Below are 17,327 nucleotides of genomic sequence, written 5' to 3' on the forward strand. Positions count from 1 at the left end.
GGACTCATGTCAGTGAGCATGTGTGATAGGGAAACACACAGGGAGATAGGAACTGCGGCTCATAAAGGAAAGAGGCCAGGAAAGTCCAGAGAGAAGCAGTCATTGTCCTACCCTTCCTTGTGCTGCACCTGTAGTTTTTCCTTCAGTTTGTGATGCTGACCAGAGAGTGTATGTCAAGGAGGAACATGAGAAGTGACACAGAAGAGGCCATTACGTTGGCACTCACATAATCTACATGCAAATGCCAGACAATTGCTGGAAGGGCTGAATGAGGTGGCCACTGTTGGGTCACTGTGGAATGGTTTCATTCTGCGACCCTGGGTCTTCTGTGTGATGCAGAGAGCATTGTGATGCCAATATAAAAGATGAAGGAAATGTTAATTTCTCCTTCTGTCTTCAAATGGTGAATGGCCCAACACGTACCTGTATCTTAGTCCTGTCTGATTCACTAACAAAATGCGCTAAGACCCCAATAGCAGAAACTGAGTATAGTAAAATAATATACCCAGCTCGGGTGTCATCATAATCCTCGTCATTGCCACACTGCCACCCAGGTCATCACAAAAGACATTGCTTCTAGAGCTGAGATGTCCTCCTCTTCCCCCAGATCGCAGAGCAACGGTTTGGCATCAACATCCCACACAAGTTCAACGTTCACAACTACAAGGTGCCCACGTTCTGCGACCACTGTGGCTCCCTGCTCTGGGGGATAATGCGACAAGGACTTCAGTGTAAAAGTAAGGAGCACTGGCTTTCTCCTTCTCCGTGACAGCATCGTACTGTAAGCCTTTGAAGCTCTGTGGGTTTATAATCTGAACTGGGGCTAATGGTTTACATATTAATACCTGAGTTGTGTCGGTTGGGCTGGAGCACATGTAAAGAGAACCGTGTCGGACCCCTAAAATAATATAGATTAAACTAGATGTTAAATCTCAAGACCTACCATGCTAGTTGTTAGCTGAGTGTATGCTTTTAAGAGGCATTTGAAAAAGAGATCTGAAAATGGCCTCCCTGAGGGAGGGAAGGTGGGAGGAGGTACAGGTGAATGGCCAGAAGAGAAGGTTTGGGTTTTAAGTAAGAATTGGCTCTCACCAGAAGCAGGCAGTAGTTGAGTTGTTGCATTGGCAGGAGCTGTGTGGGTTATCTGCAAGAGTCCTGTGATGTGACTGAAGAAGCTGGCAGGGCAAAGAGCGAGAGCCGAGGCTTTGATGGTGGCTGGCACCTCACCAACTGCACCCAGCGCTTTTGGGAGCTCTTGGCTTTTCAAAGGCTACACGTGGGGTGAAGGGCAGCGCCTGTTTTGTTAGGGGTTGTAGAGCTATTGGCCTGGAGTCCTTTCCCATCAATATGCGATCATCTGGCTTTCTTGGGGTTCACCTGAAGCCTTGGGAGACACACACTAGGATGACAACTTTTGTTGGCTGTCTGGGACAGTTAAACTGTCTTGTCAACAAAAAGAACCGAATTCTAGCAAGGTGTAGTGACTCGTGCCTCTCACCCCAGCACCCTAGGAGGACCCTCAAGGGTTGGTCTACATAGGGAGGTGCAGAGCAGCCTCAGGTACAGAGTAAGGAGAAAACCAACATAGACAGCGCATCTCTCGGCCCCTGTAGCATCGTCTCTCATTCACCGGCAACAGCGGCAAGCCGAAGTGAAGCAGCATCTTGGCCGAGGGGTTGCTTGAACCGCTTCTGGCTAGGAGACAGATCCATGCATGAGGCTCCTCTGCGTCCCTCTGTCCCCAGGTACCCAAAGGCAGCAGACCTGCGGTGGCTTGGCTCCTGTGACTTTTGTTTGTATTGTCACAGGGTTTTTCTAGAGGCCTTTGCAGCTCGTCTCTCTACATACCAATCAATTTCCGGTGGAGCTAATGGAGCTCAAGCTTCAGGGCCTCTTTGCTTCTCGCAGCGTTCTTTTTTATAGAGAAAGCTTCCCAAATGACAAACTCAATCCCCATAGCGTCTAGATCGTTCTGTGCCTCCAAAGACGGAGTGACTCCATCAAAGAGACATTTGTCCCATATGGCTTCAGCCGGGCCTTCCATCAGCAGGACCCACTTCAAGAAACATGGCAGTAGTCTATTTCCCCAGACTAAACCTCGGAGCTGTCGTGGTCATGGGAGCTTCACAGATACATGAATCGTGGCTCACTTCCCCAAATGTCATTTACCCTGACCTTCAAACACTTTAAAGTTTGCTCTCGTTTTTTTTCCTTCCCTATAAAACAGTTAGAACCACAGCCCTACTGGATATGCTCTGTGGGCTATGAGTATCATCCAGCCACCGCAGAACCCAGAAAGAAGCTGCACAAACCCTTCAGAAACCCCTTCCCACCTTGTTTGAACAGTGGTGAAGCTGCAGCCTGGAGGCTGCTGCCTTAATTCACTGGCGAGAGGGAGTGAAGTCAGTTAGCAGGATTCTTCATTATCTAATCGCCTGTGATTGTCTCTGAGAGAAGCATCCTCACCTCCGTTTCATATCTTGCCGCCAGAGCAGCAGAGACTGTTACACGTGATCCAGATAGTCTATCCCATCAAGCCTCGGTGGAGAGAGCAGAAATCTATTATTCGAAGCCTGCTATTCTTTCCTGTTCGAGGATTTCTGCCTCTGCACACATCAGAAGTAGACAAAAATGTCAGGGCTTGTTCTAAGCGTGAGTTTGATCTCAGGAGGTCACGTTGCCAGCCCACACCATCTTTTCGTCACAGTCCTTAAGCTACCGATGTTCTCTGAAGGCACCTAGTGCCTGGCTCTTTGGTGACTCTGGCTTCTGTTTTCTCCCCTCCAGTATGTAAGATGAACGTACATATTCGGTGTCAGGCGAACGTGGCCCCAAACTGCGGGGTGAACGCCGTGGAGCTTGCCAAGACCCTGGCAGGGATGGGTCTCCAACCCGGAAATATTTCTCCAACCTCGGTGAGCCCTTTGCCTCCGGTTGTGTATCGTAGGTTGAAAGTCATTCGGGAGTGGTGGGCTTGAACGAGAGTCCAGGGGGACACAATCCCAGCAAATACACTGAACAAGTCTACGGTGCTTACAAGAAGCATTTTGTCTCACAAACTAGAGTCTATACAGCTCTGGCAAGAAACAGTGAGCATGCATGTGTATCATGAAGGAAGAGAAAGGACTGTCCCCTCCCCCCTTTTAAAATCAGCTTCCCACCAATCTGGTCTGGTAAGAAACTCAGAATCCAGATGCCTGGGGTAGCGCGCCTGGCTGGTGGCCAATCTGGACAGCTGGTCAGTAGCCACAGGCCTCAGCTTCCTTATCTCTGGCGGGACTGAAGGTGCCAGTGCCAGGTTCTCCACTCCCCTGACTGCAGCCTGTGTCTAGGGTTTCGAGTTCATCTTTTGCATTCTGCAGCAGCCACCTCCTTCCTCAGGACACTCGGGAGTGGGTGGAGTGGTTTGGTTGCCCTGGCTGTGTTTTGTCCTGCAACCTCCCTAAGTGACGTCCAACTGATGCTGTCCATCAGAGCCTTGGCTGCTTCTTAAATCTGAGTGTTGTCTTTCTGGTCCATGTCCTTGGAGGCTGGCAAGTAGCCATGTCTGGATGGCCGTGAGGTCTGGAGGCAGGCTGTGTGACAGTCCCAGAATGGACAGTGCCTCCTTCTCTTTAAAACCAAGTGTCTTTAGTGCTATGGTATTGAATAGTGGGGAAGACGGATCTACCCGTCGACAACTCATCTTTAAAAAGAGAGAATTATAAGTAACCAGAGAGGAAATGGGTTAAAAAAAAGATTAGGGGACTCTGGCTTTGAGTTTTTATCTCTAACCAAGAGTGATGGTTAAGGAAGTAAATTTAAGCTGGGACTACTCTTCTATCTTTGAAACGTATACAATACATTTGAAGGAAGATTCATAAAACTGCTGTATTTTAAATATAAGCCATTTTATTGTTTTGTTATGTCTGTTTCATGGGGTTAAATATATGAGCCTTGAAGGTTCAGGCTGTGGCACAGTTGGCTAATTTTCAGCATTGCGTGTAAGTCTCTCTAGGGCCTAGAGTCGAGACCCATCCTTTTTAACTAGTTCAGAATTCATATTCTTAGAGTTGGGGAGTAGCTTAGTGGTAATGTGCTTGTCTAGCATGTATGGAGCTGTGGGGTCCATTCACGGCACCTCAAAGGGCAAACACAAAAACAGCCTCCTGGAGGCTGGAAAGGTGGCTCAGCAGTTAAGAGAGAGTTCTGCTCTCCAGAGTGCAACTTTTAGCATCTGTGTCAGACGGTTCACCACCACCTACCTTCAACTCCAGGGATCTAAAACCCTCTTCTGGCCTGTATGACTCTGGCATACATCTGCAGATGCCTACACACACACACACACACAATTAAAAACAAATAGTCTTAGAAGTAGTCTTGCATTCTCAAAATAATAAATTTAAAGATGTAAAAAGCCAGTGTGATCATTTAAAAATAATACTGTGTACAATAAGATATTAATTTAGTCATTTTAAATTTTAGTATGAGGGGCTGGGGATTTAGCTCAGTGGTAGAGCGCTTACCTAGGAAGCGCAAGGCCCTGGGTTCGGTCCCCAGCTCCGAAAAAAAGAACCAAAAAAAAAAAAATTTTAGTATGAAAATGTCTACCTTTGTACATTATTTTTAAATTATATTCTGAGAGAAGGCTGCTGGGATTTTAGGTACTTAACATTTACTCGTCACAATTATCGTCCTTCTGACTTTACACTGAATTATATTTATATAATTTAAGTTTTTGTATTAAAAAACATATTCTTGTCCTGCTGCTGAGAATCTGAGCAAGCATGAAAACCACCCTTTGCATGAAGTGGCCACTAGGTGACTCTCCTAGAATTGACTGCTCTGTGGTGAAGCCATTGGGGCAGCAATCACAGTGACCAGCCTAAGGCACTGGCATCTTCATTTATACACAAGCTTAGACATTTTCTCCACACAGCAGTGCCTACAGAGCAGAAGTGGATGGCGGGGTAGTCTTCAGCTGAAGAAACTGAACCTCTTCCCGGGACTGGCCTCTCCACATGCTGGGCAGAGTCTGAGGCTGCTAGCCACTAGGGAGGTCTCCCCCATCCATACCCACCTTGAGCTCACAGCGTAATTTCTACATCCCGCCCCCTCTTGCAGAAACTCATTTCCAGGTCTACGCTGAGACGGCAGGGGAAGGAGGGCTCCAAAGAAGGAAATGGGATCGGTGTTAATTCTTCCAGCAGATTCGGCATCGACAACTTTGAGTTCATCCGGGTGTTGGGGAAGGGGAGCTTCGGGAAGGTGAGTCTGGGCTTTGGCCGGCTGGATCGAAGTAACAAGCATGTTGTGTATGTGTGCTGTCTGTCTGTCTGTCTGTCTGTCTGTATGTATGTATGTATGTATGTATGTATGTATGTGGGGCCTTCTCACGTGTACCCACACCCTCAACCCTCTAGTCTCCCTCATGCTCCCTCCTGCTTTGCCCCAGGTGATGCTCGCCAGAATAAAGGAGACAGGAGAGCTGTACGCTGTGAAGGTGCTGAAGAAGGACGTCATCCTGCAGGATGACGATGTGGAATGCACCATGACTGAGAAGAGGATCCTCTCCTTGGCCCGCAACCACCCCTTCCTCACCCAGCTCTTCTGCTGCTTTCAGACTCCTGTGAGTGTGGCCGGTACTCCCCACTATGAGCATGACAGGTCCTCCCCATGGGCCCCGGTGACTGTGATGGTGCTCCCTGCCTCAGAGCCTCCTGTCTCACAGTGATGAGCTAATAGCGAGATGTTGAAGATGTCAGGGAGTTGTCTGGAGTAGTCCCTCAAGGCATCAAGGCACCGGCCATTTCTGACGACCTGGGCATGGGTGATAGAAACAAGTACATTAACCCCTTCCTTTGTGCTGTCCCATGGAAGGCTCACCTCAACGGTTGTGTTCCCTGGTATTGAAAAGGTCTTCATACACAAGTTTCCTACAGTAGAGAGGTTACAGAAGTCTGATGGTAGAGCAAATGTCATGAGTTATCTTGATGAGTTTGGCTGTGGTTCTTGTCTTAAGTTCTGGACAGGCTTGAACCTCAATGAAAGAGTGGAAAATTGAATCTAGAAGGACCCTGAAGGTTTGGTTCATCCCAAGACCTTGTTCCTGGCTGTAAAGACTCTCTCCCTGGCATCTTCACTAGTCTTGGGATTTGATGGCCTATGATGTTAAGAGTAGCAATATCAGGTGCTTTTTGTTGCAGTCAGTAGGATGCTGAGCTAATGATGGTTAAATCGTGGTGCACTTGGTTCATTTGAACAGTAGTTCATGTTAATCCACACAGCGTAAAGTCTGGTGGTGATCGCTGGGATTGGACCCTTGCCCAGGGCCATTAGGCATGTCATATGCTTGGTGGCTCACAGTACTGGGTGAACCTTTGTACATCACACTTTCATAGGACAGCATCCAAAACAGAGGCCATGAGGTAGCATGGGCCACTCTCCTTCCTTGGTCTGTTAAGTCATCTTTTATTAGCAGCAGGAGCTGGGAGAGGAGCTACCTCACCAAGATGAGCCAGTGAGTCAAAACTGTCTTACACTAACTCTGGTCCATTCTCTGGTCAGGTCAAGGTCTGCTGCCTTTCTAGAATTGGGTCCACCACTAGGCTTCTCTAATCAGCAAAGAGGGAAGGTGACCTCTAAGAAAGCACCGGGGTTCCAACAGATGGGGTAGATTTCACTGCTGTTTGGGATACTGAACCCTGGTCGAGCCCTTCAGCTGTGCTGCCATCGGGGAACCTGAGGTGCTGGGGGAACACACAGGGGCATCCCACCTTATGGGTGATGGAGATTAACAGCTAAGCTGAGGCCATAAGTGAGACTTGGAAACTGCTGGCAAAGAGGATGCTCCCCACAGTGGGTAACAGCTCCCACAGAGCTGGGCTGAGGTGGACATCCATTGTGAACAAAGCTTAGTAGGTATGTGACTCTAGAGCTGAGGCCAGCTTGACTGTGACGGCGCAGGACTGTGACTTCAAAGACCAGGCTGTGGAATGCAGCAGGAAACCTGGGAAGAAACTGATGTAGCAGAATGACAGGCCAGGTTTAATCCTAGCAAGCCAGCTTCTTTAATAGATAGCCTATGTGTCCTCCACGTGTCTTTGTTCTGACTGTCAGGGGAAGCCTTTCAAGGAGCTTTTGGTGTATAAAATTCTGGAAAGTTCTGCAGAGAATATGGAGCAGTTGAGAGCACTGGTTGCTCTCCCAGAGGGCTCAGGATCGAGTCTCAGTAGCCACATGGTGCATAACATGGTCTGTCACTCCACTTCCAGGGGTACTGTTGCCCTCTTCGGAACTCTGTCAGGTATCAGGCATGCACGGAGTGCAGATGTAAATGGAAGCGGAACACCCACACACATAAAATAATTAGAAAAGTAAAACTACAAACAAGGCTATGACTTTGACTGTGATTGCACTCATTTTTAAAAGCACAGTTAGAGTAAATCTTGGAGGTTTAGTAGCTGTATAGTATTCTATGTTAAGAACACACTGTGCCAGGCATGGGGGATTATGCTATTAGTCCCAGTTCTTGGGATCCAGATGCAGGAGTCAAACCTCTGGTTTCAAGGCCAACCAGGAAGCCAAGACTCTCTATATTTAGACTCTATCTGTCTGTCTGTCTGTCTGTCTGTCTGTCTGTCTATTACTTATCTGGTCTTTTATTTCAATCCATCTTGCCACAAGTCCCCTTGTACTTTTATCTTGCATGTTTATAGATCATTTCTACATGACATATTATTGGAGGTAGTGTTGCTCAGGAAACAAGCATTTAAAACTTGGACAGAATCCAATGTTGCCTACCTCTGTGGCCGTTAAAGGCGGCTAGCATTTTATGGTCTGCCTCCTTAGCTCAGTTCTGACAGCCTTGTGTGTACTGTCATATCTAATCTATGCTGTGACCCTATGTAGTAATAAAGTTTCCGTGGGCATAGGGATTCCTAGAACCCAGCTGCTGAAGTCTTCAGTCTTCATTAGCATCTGGGCTTCTCCTTTTTCTTTTCCCTCCTCTTGAAGGTCTGATGTTTGGCCACAAGGTGGCAGTCGTGACTGCAAAGTAGTCTTGATTTCTCACCACCAGAGCAGTGTCCCTCTGGAACAAAGACTGAGGGGGAACGTTCCCGACCTCCGTGTTAGAGGATGAAAGGAGCAATGGGGACCAAAAAGCAAATGAGTTCTTCATGTAGCCAGGTGGAGACAGGGTCTTCATTTCACCCTCTGGGGATTATGGGACTCGAGTGCTCTACTTCAATCTGGAAATACCCTCCGTGTCCACTGTACAGCCAGCTATAAAGGACTGGAGATGTTGGTCACTATGAGGAATGGGCTCTTGGATCACTCTAGCTACTTGACTCTGTAAGCCACGACCCCTCGAGTGAAAGTTGGGTGCTCACCATGACCTTCTTTCCTCTGAGGAGCCCATCTAGTCAGGGCACCACAGTTTTCCCCAAATGGCCTGCCAACTACCATTCATTGGGAGAGTCCTTGTTCCTCTATCATGTCTGACCCTGTGGAATCCCTATTGCTGAAGCCCAGAGATGGGAGGAGCTCACTGAGCGCCTCTTGGTCTGATCGTGTTGGAGACAGGGTTCAGGTATAGGCCAGGCTGACTCTGACCCCTGGGGTCATGTGCAGTCTCACATCAGCTACTGAAGCATCTGCCTGGAGAGATGGAAAAACATCGCCCTCAGGACTGTCCATCCAAGTTCTCCTCAGTGTCCCTCGGTCTAAATGCTGAGTCTGTAATAAAAGCCTTTTCTGCCTCCAAGTCCTGGTCGCAGGATGGAAGTGAGACCTCTGTGAGGATCCAGTGGGAGGGTAAAGAGACTACTCACAGGTCCACAGCAAGGCTGACTGGTGGGCTCCCCAGGCCCCGGAGGATGACAGCCATGCACCTATGGGCACACTGCTGGACTTAACGGGTTATTTGAAAAGGGGGGGGGAGCTGGAAGGAAGATATATTAAGGGGCCTGGTTAGAGGGAAAGGGAAACAGATATGATTAAAATTCACTGCACACATCTATAGAATTTTCAAGGAATAAAAATCCTTTTTAAAAACTAAGGCTGCTCTGTGATGAACCCACTTCCCCACACCAAGGGCAACCATCCTGGATCTCCCCCTCACAGAAACCGTAAAGTAGGACTTCAGGAGCTCCTTCTGCACCTACCAAAGAGAAAGCAGTATGCAAATTTCAAAAACTAGATACTTTAACAAGTTCTCTGGGTAGGCTTAGGAATCTATAAACTCTTTGGCCCATCTCTCCTTAAATATTACTGTTCCCAAGGTTAGAAATAAGTGAGCAATCTCAGACCTTCTGATGGTGTCAGGAATTCCAACTCTTTGCGAGTAAAGGTCTTTATTGACACCTGTGAAAGCCGTTAGGTCTGCTGGCTTTATTTTCATTGAGTGGCCAACAGAAACAATGTAATCATAAGATCCATGCTGTATGTAAGGATGCTTGATTGGGGGATGGTGTGGTGTGGAGGGTAAAGGCACTGCCTTGGAGCCTGAGGAACTGAATTTGACCCCTGGGACTTACAGAGTGGAAGGAAAGAACTGATTCCCTAAAATTGCCCTCTGATTGCCACGTGTCTACTGTGGCATATGTCCGTCCACATGTAAAGACACACGCACACACGCATGCATGCACACACAAATGTTTTTTAAATGGGTAGATTTTGAAGATGGTTAATATATATATTATTAGTCCATTGCTAATAGTTTTTGATTGACAGCTCCTCACTCCCACCCTCAGCCCCTGGCATCCATCCTTGTTCTCTCTGCTCAGGGGAGTTTTCTTAGATTTGATTTTTCTGTGCCTGGTTTATTTCACTTCATCTTCTCCAGATTCATCCGTGTGGCCACAAATGACAGGGTTTCCTCCCGCCGTAAGGTTGAGTGATGGTTCATTGTATATCTACCCCACGTTTTCTGCGTCTGCCCAGCCATAGCTTTGTCCATTCATCCGTACTGTGAGTAGTGCTGCAGTGAGCGGGGCGTGCCGTTCTCTTTTCAGTTCTCTCTTCAGTCTGCTGACTTCAGGCTTCTTGGGTATAGACTGAGTTCCTAGAATGGTTGGTTGGACCTTATGCATATTCCACCTTAACTCTTGAGGCGTCTCCATATGGACTTGGGCAGTGGTTGACTGACTCCCAGCCCCAGTGTCAGTGCACACGGGCCTTCTTTCCTCCCCGTGTTGCCAGAGCTCAATTCCATTCATCCTTTTAAAGAGCAGTTCCAGCAGGGAAGAGCCTTTACCTCAGGATAGCTTCAGTTTGCATTTCTGTGATGGTTAGTGGCGATCATTTCTCTTAAATGTATCTGTTGAACATTTATACTTCTCGTTTTGAGAAATATCTATTTAGGTCTTTTTCTTTGTTTTAGTTTTTGGAGTTATTTACTTTCTTATCATCCGAGTTAAGTTGAAACAACCTGAGCTTTCGGCAAGGGGAAAACACTTAAACAATGTACTAATTGATGAGGGTTTTCTTCCAGGTATAACACACATCTATAGTCCCAGGCAGGCCATGAGAAGTAGGGTCACTTGAGTCCATAAGTTCCAGACCCACTAGGTCATTAAACATGTGTGTGTGTGTGTGTGTGTGTGTGTGTGTGTGTGTGTGTGTGTGTGTATTGTATATCAGACATTGTCATGAGCGCCTGGCGTGTATGATTAATGGCATGTTGTCACTACATAGGACAGCCTCAGTTATCATCTTCGCTTTGTCCGTGGCTTGGGCAAACATGGAAATATTAAGACACTCCCGTAAGCCCAGCACTTTTATGAAACTGTAAAACTAGAAGGTTTCAGGAAAGAATACAGAAACTTACAAAGATGGACAGTTCAGATCAAGACAGGGAACTGGCTCTCCAGTCCCCACAAATGCAGCAGCAGGAAGTGGTGATGAAAACCTCATCAGGACAGTAGCTGAGTGGCAGAGTTACTGGGGTGGTACACAGTTTTCTGTTTTAAACAACAGAGGTAGTGAGAGTAAGGCATTATTTAGCTAGGGAACACTTGGTTACTAGGGACCCCTGTCACAAACCTAGCACGAGCTCCACTCCTCAGTACTTTGAAGCTAACTTCGCTTCCGGGTCCTTTCATCTTCATTAGGGGCTGTCAGCCTTTTGGCATTTATGGCCAGGAGTGGAGACCCCACTGCCTTCCTTCCACGGGCTTAGTGCTTGAGTAGGAGGGGCTTCCTGTGATATCTGAGCTTCAGAGAGGCAGATAGGTGGGGTAAGAGGCCAGCCAGAGGAGAGGCTGGGTGAGGGAGAAAGGAACAAAGACAGAAAGCAGCCTCCCAGGAAGGGGCAGCAGCAGAGTCAATATTGGTCAGATGCTCCAGTCTTTGTTCAGAGACCCAGTTTATCTGAGCAGGGCTACTGCTTGGAAAACACAGGACGTCCTGGGCCCAAAACCTGGAAGAGGGGTACACCGAGGTCCCTCCTTACTCCTTAGGGATTTAGCTCTGTTTACATCTGCTTCTCTGGTGGCTGTAGACCACGGGAAGGACAGGACTGGCCCCTTGCTATAGGTTTTCCTCAGAGCCTGGCCTGCTAGACTTCCTGGGATATCCCTGAAGATGGAGCTCGAGGCCGGCCAGAGGGATCTGCTGCTCCTCCCCACCAAGGGGTAGCAGTGTAGCCAAGCCCCAGTTGTGGAAGGAGAGATTGTTGAGCGTCTGTGCACAGGCATAAGGGGCTCTCAGCAGCCGCTAAGTCAGGGAAGTCACTTGGTAACACAAGGGCAAGAGAGCACTGCTTCCTATGTATTTTTCTTTCCGTTATTGTCGCATTAGTAATTAATAAAGCAGAGCGTGTGAATGTGAGAAGGGGGTTGTTCTTCCACCCTCTTTTGAGCTGGTGATGACAATGGAACCTTGCGTTAAAGTTCAGGCTCTCACTTTCCTAGCACCCAGTGCCTTTAAGAAATTCCTTATTCCCCATTTTGCCTAGTTAGGCATCTCCAGTCAAAAAAAGGTACCTCCTCTCTCCCTAGTGGGCGAGGAGCCTCTAGAAGGAGTCCCGAGTGGGGAGGGGGCTGCACACACAGGGCAGAGGCAGTAAGCCACAGCCCACACTCCACGGAATACTGAGCTTCAGGCAGCATGGCTAGTCCTGAGTGTATCCTGAGGTGCTACCATCAGCTGGATTGGGAAGGAGGCACGCCCAGCTCCCATCACGACACTTGCTTCCCGTGCTCTGATGGCTGTGCCATCCTGGTCAAGGAGAAGAGACCCCAAGGCTGCAGAGAGAAGAGGAGACAGAGGAGATGATGATCTGAAGAGGTCCCTGACAGCATCAGTGCACCTGGTTGATTCTTGTTGTCTAAGTGGGCCGGTTCTGCAGGATGGGCAAGTGTAGAAGCCAGAAGTTCGCTGAGGTGCATTCTGGGTGCTTCTCCTGCCTCAGAAGGTGCGTCCTGTCATTCAGTAAATACCTGTTGGGCAAAATGTCTTGCAGTTCTCAGAACAATCCCAGAAAGGGATATTTGCATCTTCCTTGTAACAGGTTGGACAGCTGAGGTCCAGAGAGGTTCAACAATCCATCCTGGATCGTACAGCGAGAGGCAGTGTGTGGCTTCTTGACCGGGCTGTGCTGTTCTGTGCCATGTCTGTTGCACTGTAGCTAGAAGTCTCCCCTCTGTGCAGCATGTACATCTGAGAAGAAAGGGGTTGTGAGAAAGAATTGTTCCTTTGCGCCATATGTGATTTCTGGCCCTTTCTGAAACACCTAAGGGTATTTGCTCTGATCTCTTTGGAACTAGGTTTCCTCCTTTCCTTGAGCAATGACTACTTCTCATGCCATGTGGTCCGCGTATGGGTCATTTGTTCAAGTTTGCCTTCGGCTCCGATGGAAATAGAAAGCAAACTAGAACATGGTGTTGGTGCTTCCCGTCTCTGCTTGCTTCCAGCCTCTGAGCACATCCCATCTTCCTTTCAGGTCGGTAGCTATGGAGATAGGTCCACAGATGAGCTTAGGGTGTCTGGACCACGTGGTGTGGGCCTACTTCTTCAACTGACAACCCCTGGGCATGGTGTACAGAGGACCATCTCCAGGCACAGGATTTGGGTTTCTGTTCTCTTGGGGCTACCGGGCCACAGGGTCTTGAGTATGAATGGGGCGTGGGGTGGTGTGGGGGGTCAGAAGGTCAAACTGTTCCTCTGCCCCTGTGTCTGGATAGGTCCATAGATACTTGGCATGTCTAGAGTTTAAAACCATTGTCCTCAGGATTGGTTAACTATAACTGGCTTGTTTTCAGCTGTCATCACGACTGACAACCTGGAGGGCAAGCACCCCTGCACTTTCATATCTGGACATATGTTTTGTGGTACCGGGTGTCATTTCCTTTGATGTCTGTCCCCAGTCTTCACCAAGGTTAGCCTCAGCCACATGTACTCACAGTGACTGGAAGTGTTGGAGGGGGTGATTGCATAGTGACGGTTTTTGCTCACTGCAGTGGGTCAAGTTGCCAATCCTCTGTTCTCAGAAATCCAAGTACCAAGGCTGCCTGCTGTTTTAGCTGAGAAGGGAGAGTCCTTCCTCTAAAGGAAGACTGGCACTTGTGAAGTGACAAGGGGAGGTTGAGCTGGTGTACTAAGTGTGCCTCTAAGACCACGGTGGGAACGATAGCTGTCCTTGAAGTCTGGATCCTGCGGAAGCTCCCACTCACGTGTCAGGCTTTCTGCAGAAGTTCAACACCATCTGCAGTTGTAAGCCCCCCGACCAACTAACACTGTAGCTTTCTGCAGTGCCTGCAGGGAGTCCCTGGGAGGTTGGGTAAGCACCCACCTTGACTGACGTGGTTATCCAGGCTGGATCTGAAGCTACAGGTCCGTAGGTGGAGTGAGTTGACCCCACCCTGTAGACAGTTATGCGGTTGTAAAAACTAGACTTTCTTGGGCAGCAACTGTGGGCTGTAGTGTGTTCCAGTTTTGAAATACTTGAGTTTCTTGTAAATACTTCATCACTGGTTAGAACTGGGTTATAATTATTTCTCTAGGGCCCCAGAAATAGCCAGTGCCTGCCATAAGTAGAAACAGCCTTTGTTGCAAGGTTTAGCTTGCAGCAGAAGGCAGGAAGGAGTTTATTCATTAGGAAGGGTTGATCCAAGCCCATGTCACCTCTAGGTAGTGATAGGTGACCATGTATATGGGCTGTCTGTGACAAGAAGCCCACCTTGAGAACACAGCAGGGGACAAAGAAGAGCTGGCTCTGCCTTGTGTAGCTGCTCTAGGAAGCTCTAGGTCTGAGGCTGTCCTCTGTGGGTAGACTCAGCAGGTGACCAGCCATCCCTGGGAGGCTCTTCTTGGATTTCCACTTCCGTCAGGCTCAGTACAGCCACATGCTTAGAAAGGCGTATGGGAGGCTGGTCTTGAAGCTATATATACATGTCCAATACACTCTTATTTTTATGTAGGGTGGAGTGGATTTGGGATCTGCTGAGGATTATTCAGAAGGGTTGATCCAAACCCTACATAACTTCTAGCTGGTGATTGGTGTTGTATTGATTCAGTAATTGACGGGCCTATGTCAGGAGGCAGAATGGGAAGACTAGCAGCCCCAGTTTGCCTCCCTGCTCACGTCGATGTTTGTGTGTTCCTCTTGCTCTGACATCTGCTCTGGGCCATACTTTTGTCTACCTCCCTGCCCACTTCCTGAGTAACTTCATGAGCCTTCAAGACCCACTGTACTGGTCTTCCGTGAGCCTCCCTTTCCTGCCTTCTGCTGTCAATCAGCACCGCCCTGGTCCTGTCCCACTGCAATATTCCACTGTTCTGGAGAGATTGGTATGCACTTTCCTCCCTGTAGAACCACCCAGGGTGTTCCTGCCTCTGCTCTGTGGGAGGCTTCCTGCCTGCAGTATGTTCAGTCAGCATAAGAGCCCACTATATTGTGAGCTCATCCTACCCAGCTCTACTCTGTCATCGTGGGTCTCTCAGGACTTGGGAAGAGAGTGTTGGAACCCTTCCCAGAGTCTCTTCATTTCAGCCTCAAGGTTCATGACATTTTAGATGTTAAAATGATGTAGAATATAATTCCCCATCAAAACAGGAGTGCCAACTGCCTGCCTTCCCTTCCATCCATCCACGTGTTTCCCTTTTTTTGCAGCTTCTCCCTGAGAAGCTACTCTGGCGTTTTGCTGCTCTGTCAACTCCCTCCCTCCCTGGGGAGCAAAGAACCATGCTCTCTTTGGTGTTCTCTGAGGAGACATGGAGTAGGGATGAGACACCGTCCACAACTTCTATACCAACATCCGTCTACTAATGGTAAAAGCAGCATGGAGGAGGTTAAACACAATCAGGAAACACAGGCAGACTGTAAGGCAGAGTTGGCCTGCAGCCCCATTAAATTTCTCTTCTGGAAGCCTATAGAGTGTAGGCCTGCCACTCACTGACTGATTCCTCTTTATTTGGGCTTTCGGACAGATCTGAAGAGAAAGTTCCTTTCCACATTGCTCAGAAAATTATCCTTATCACATGACCCATCTCAGGGCTCATACAATGCCATATTGTGGGCCCTCATTTAACACGTGGTAGGATAAGCCTCTCCTGGAGGGCTGTCCTGTGCACTGTAGGCCATCCAGCAGCATCCTAGGTATCGACCCATTAAGTATCAGTTGTGCCCTTGAATTATTACCATGTATTCCCTGAGGAATATTCCTTGGCTGAAAACTGTGACTCTGCATGACTGTCCAGTGATCTGTCCTCAGTGTCTAGTCTCAAGGGCTCGAGGACTGTTTCTTACAGAGAAAGCGAAGTGTGTCAGGTAAAAGAATCTACATGAGCCAGAAAGATGGCTCAGTGGGTAAAGGTGCTGACCACCAAGCCCAGCTACCTGAGTCCTGGAACCCACATGGTAAAGGAGAGAACTGACTCCTACAAGTGTCCCTCGGACCTCCACACGTGCTCCATGGCATACATCTGCCCACACACATGTGAATACACGCAAAAATAGATAGGATATAGTTTATAAAATATAAAAAATATGTGTATGATCACATTTGTCTGGGTTTATAGAAAGGCTCTTAGTACTGTTGGTATCTGCTCTGTGGCACTTACTGGGACAGGGTCTCTGAACTGGGTGACGGGTGAAGACCTGGCTAGTTCCCTGCTGGCTCTCCTTAGCCTAGAATTCTGCAACACAACAAGGCAGAGGGCACCAGGGAGCCAAGTATGAGTTCACTAAATGCGTTTTAAGTGGCTTGTGTCAAACACAGAGTGGGAGAAGTGCATAGCTTCTCTTGCTTTGATACTTTCACTTTATCAACAAGACATTGAACCGGTGCTTTTTATGAAAGCCACTGTCTCCACTGCTGGGAAGCCACTGGGAGGCCTACTGTAAGTCGGAATTCTGACCTTCCTGAACAGGGTATACAAGACTAGATTTCACAAATGGATAATCAAACCTTTGGAAACATTTCCCAACTGGTTTAGAAATATCTGCTAATGATAACTTGAGTGTGCTTTGAGAAAACTTGTAGTTTTCTTTCTGTTTTCCATATATGGGAACACCATTTTACTTTAAAACAGCCGTACATGGAGGCTGGGCATATGGGCTTTAGGCAAAGACAGGTGAATCTTTGTGCTGTCAGTTCAAGGCCAGCTAGGTCTACACAATAAGACCCTGTCTTAATAAATACTGATATTGTAAACCGTATCTTCAAAACCAAATGGTCTCTGAATGTGAGGGCAGACCTAAGCAGCCCAGATGCAGACCTGCATGCGGCTTCAAGGCAGAATGATATTTTTGAGCTTGCTCTGTATTTTCAATTTAGTGTGTGTGGGCTAATTAGTGACTGGGAACCAAAAATCTATGCACAAAGGAAATAACTACCTGAAGTTAAAGATATCACTGTGTGATAGAGGAAGGCAGGAAAGGATCTTGAAGGGACTTGGTCAGTCTTCCCAGAGGAGGGGCTGTCTCCACCCTGACCTGAGGGGCTAGATGGAGGCCTTTGTTTATGGGGTAGGCCATGGTCTAAGACATTAGATGGCAGAATCACCAAACAAATCACCAGGACACTGAAAACCTAGAGGGCCCAATGCAGCAGGGAGAGGAGAGGAAGCACAGGGGTCTCACACCTTTGGCCATAATCGCAGGCATTCAAGGAGTCAGTAAAAGCTCTCCAACTGGAGAGCAGCCCAAGACATATACTCTAGCAACCTTCAGGTTGCTGTCTGGAGAGATAGGAAGCAAATGAGTATTGAGGAGGCTGAGCCTGTGGCCTTTGACCTCCTGGCCCAGGGCAGTGATCCCAGGAGTGGATTGGCAGGACATCACCTTTGGTGGATGGCCGTAGTCCCAGCCATTGGGGAGTTTGAGGGGAGTGGACTATAAAGGC

At 48.1% G+C, this 17,327-nt stretch overlaps 1 protein-coding gene across 2 annotated transcripts in view; it reads left to right on the plus strand.

The window, feature by feature from the left end:
• The window catches only part of Prkch (protein kinase C, eta), a 198,657-nt gene that overhangs the window by 111,276 nt on the left and 70,054 nt on the right, over positions 1–17,327 (plus strand). For both annotated transcript variants that reach the window (NM_031085.2, XM_039112995.2), the window contains exons 6-9: positions 608–737; positions 2,788–2,915; positions 5,104–5,247; positions 5,435–5,608. In NM_031085.2, coding sequence (NP_112347.1) covers positions 608–737; positions 2,788–2,915; positions 5,104–5,247; positions 5,435–5,608 — 576 coding nt within the window. The remainder of the gene's footprint in view (positions 1–607; positions 738–2,787; positions 2,916–5,103; positions 5,248–5,434; positions 5,609–17,327) is intronic.

Source organism: Rattus norvegicus, chromosome 6, assembly GCF_036323735.1.
Source record: "Rattus norvegicus strain BN/NHsdMcwi chromosome 6, GRCr8, whole genome shotgun sequence".
In the NCBI taxonomy this organism is placed as follows: domain Eukaryota; kingdom Metazoa; phylum Chordata; class Mammalia; order Rodentia; family Muridae; genus Rattus; species Rattus norvegicus.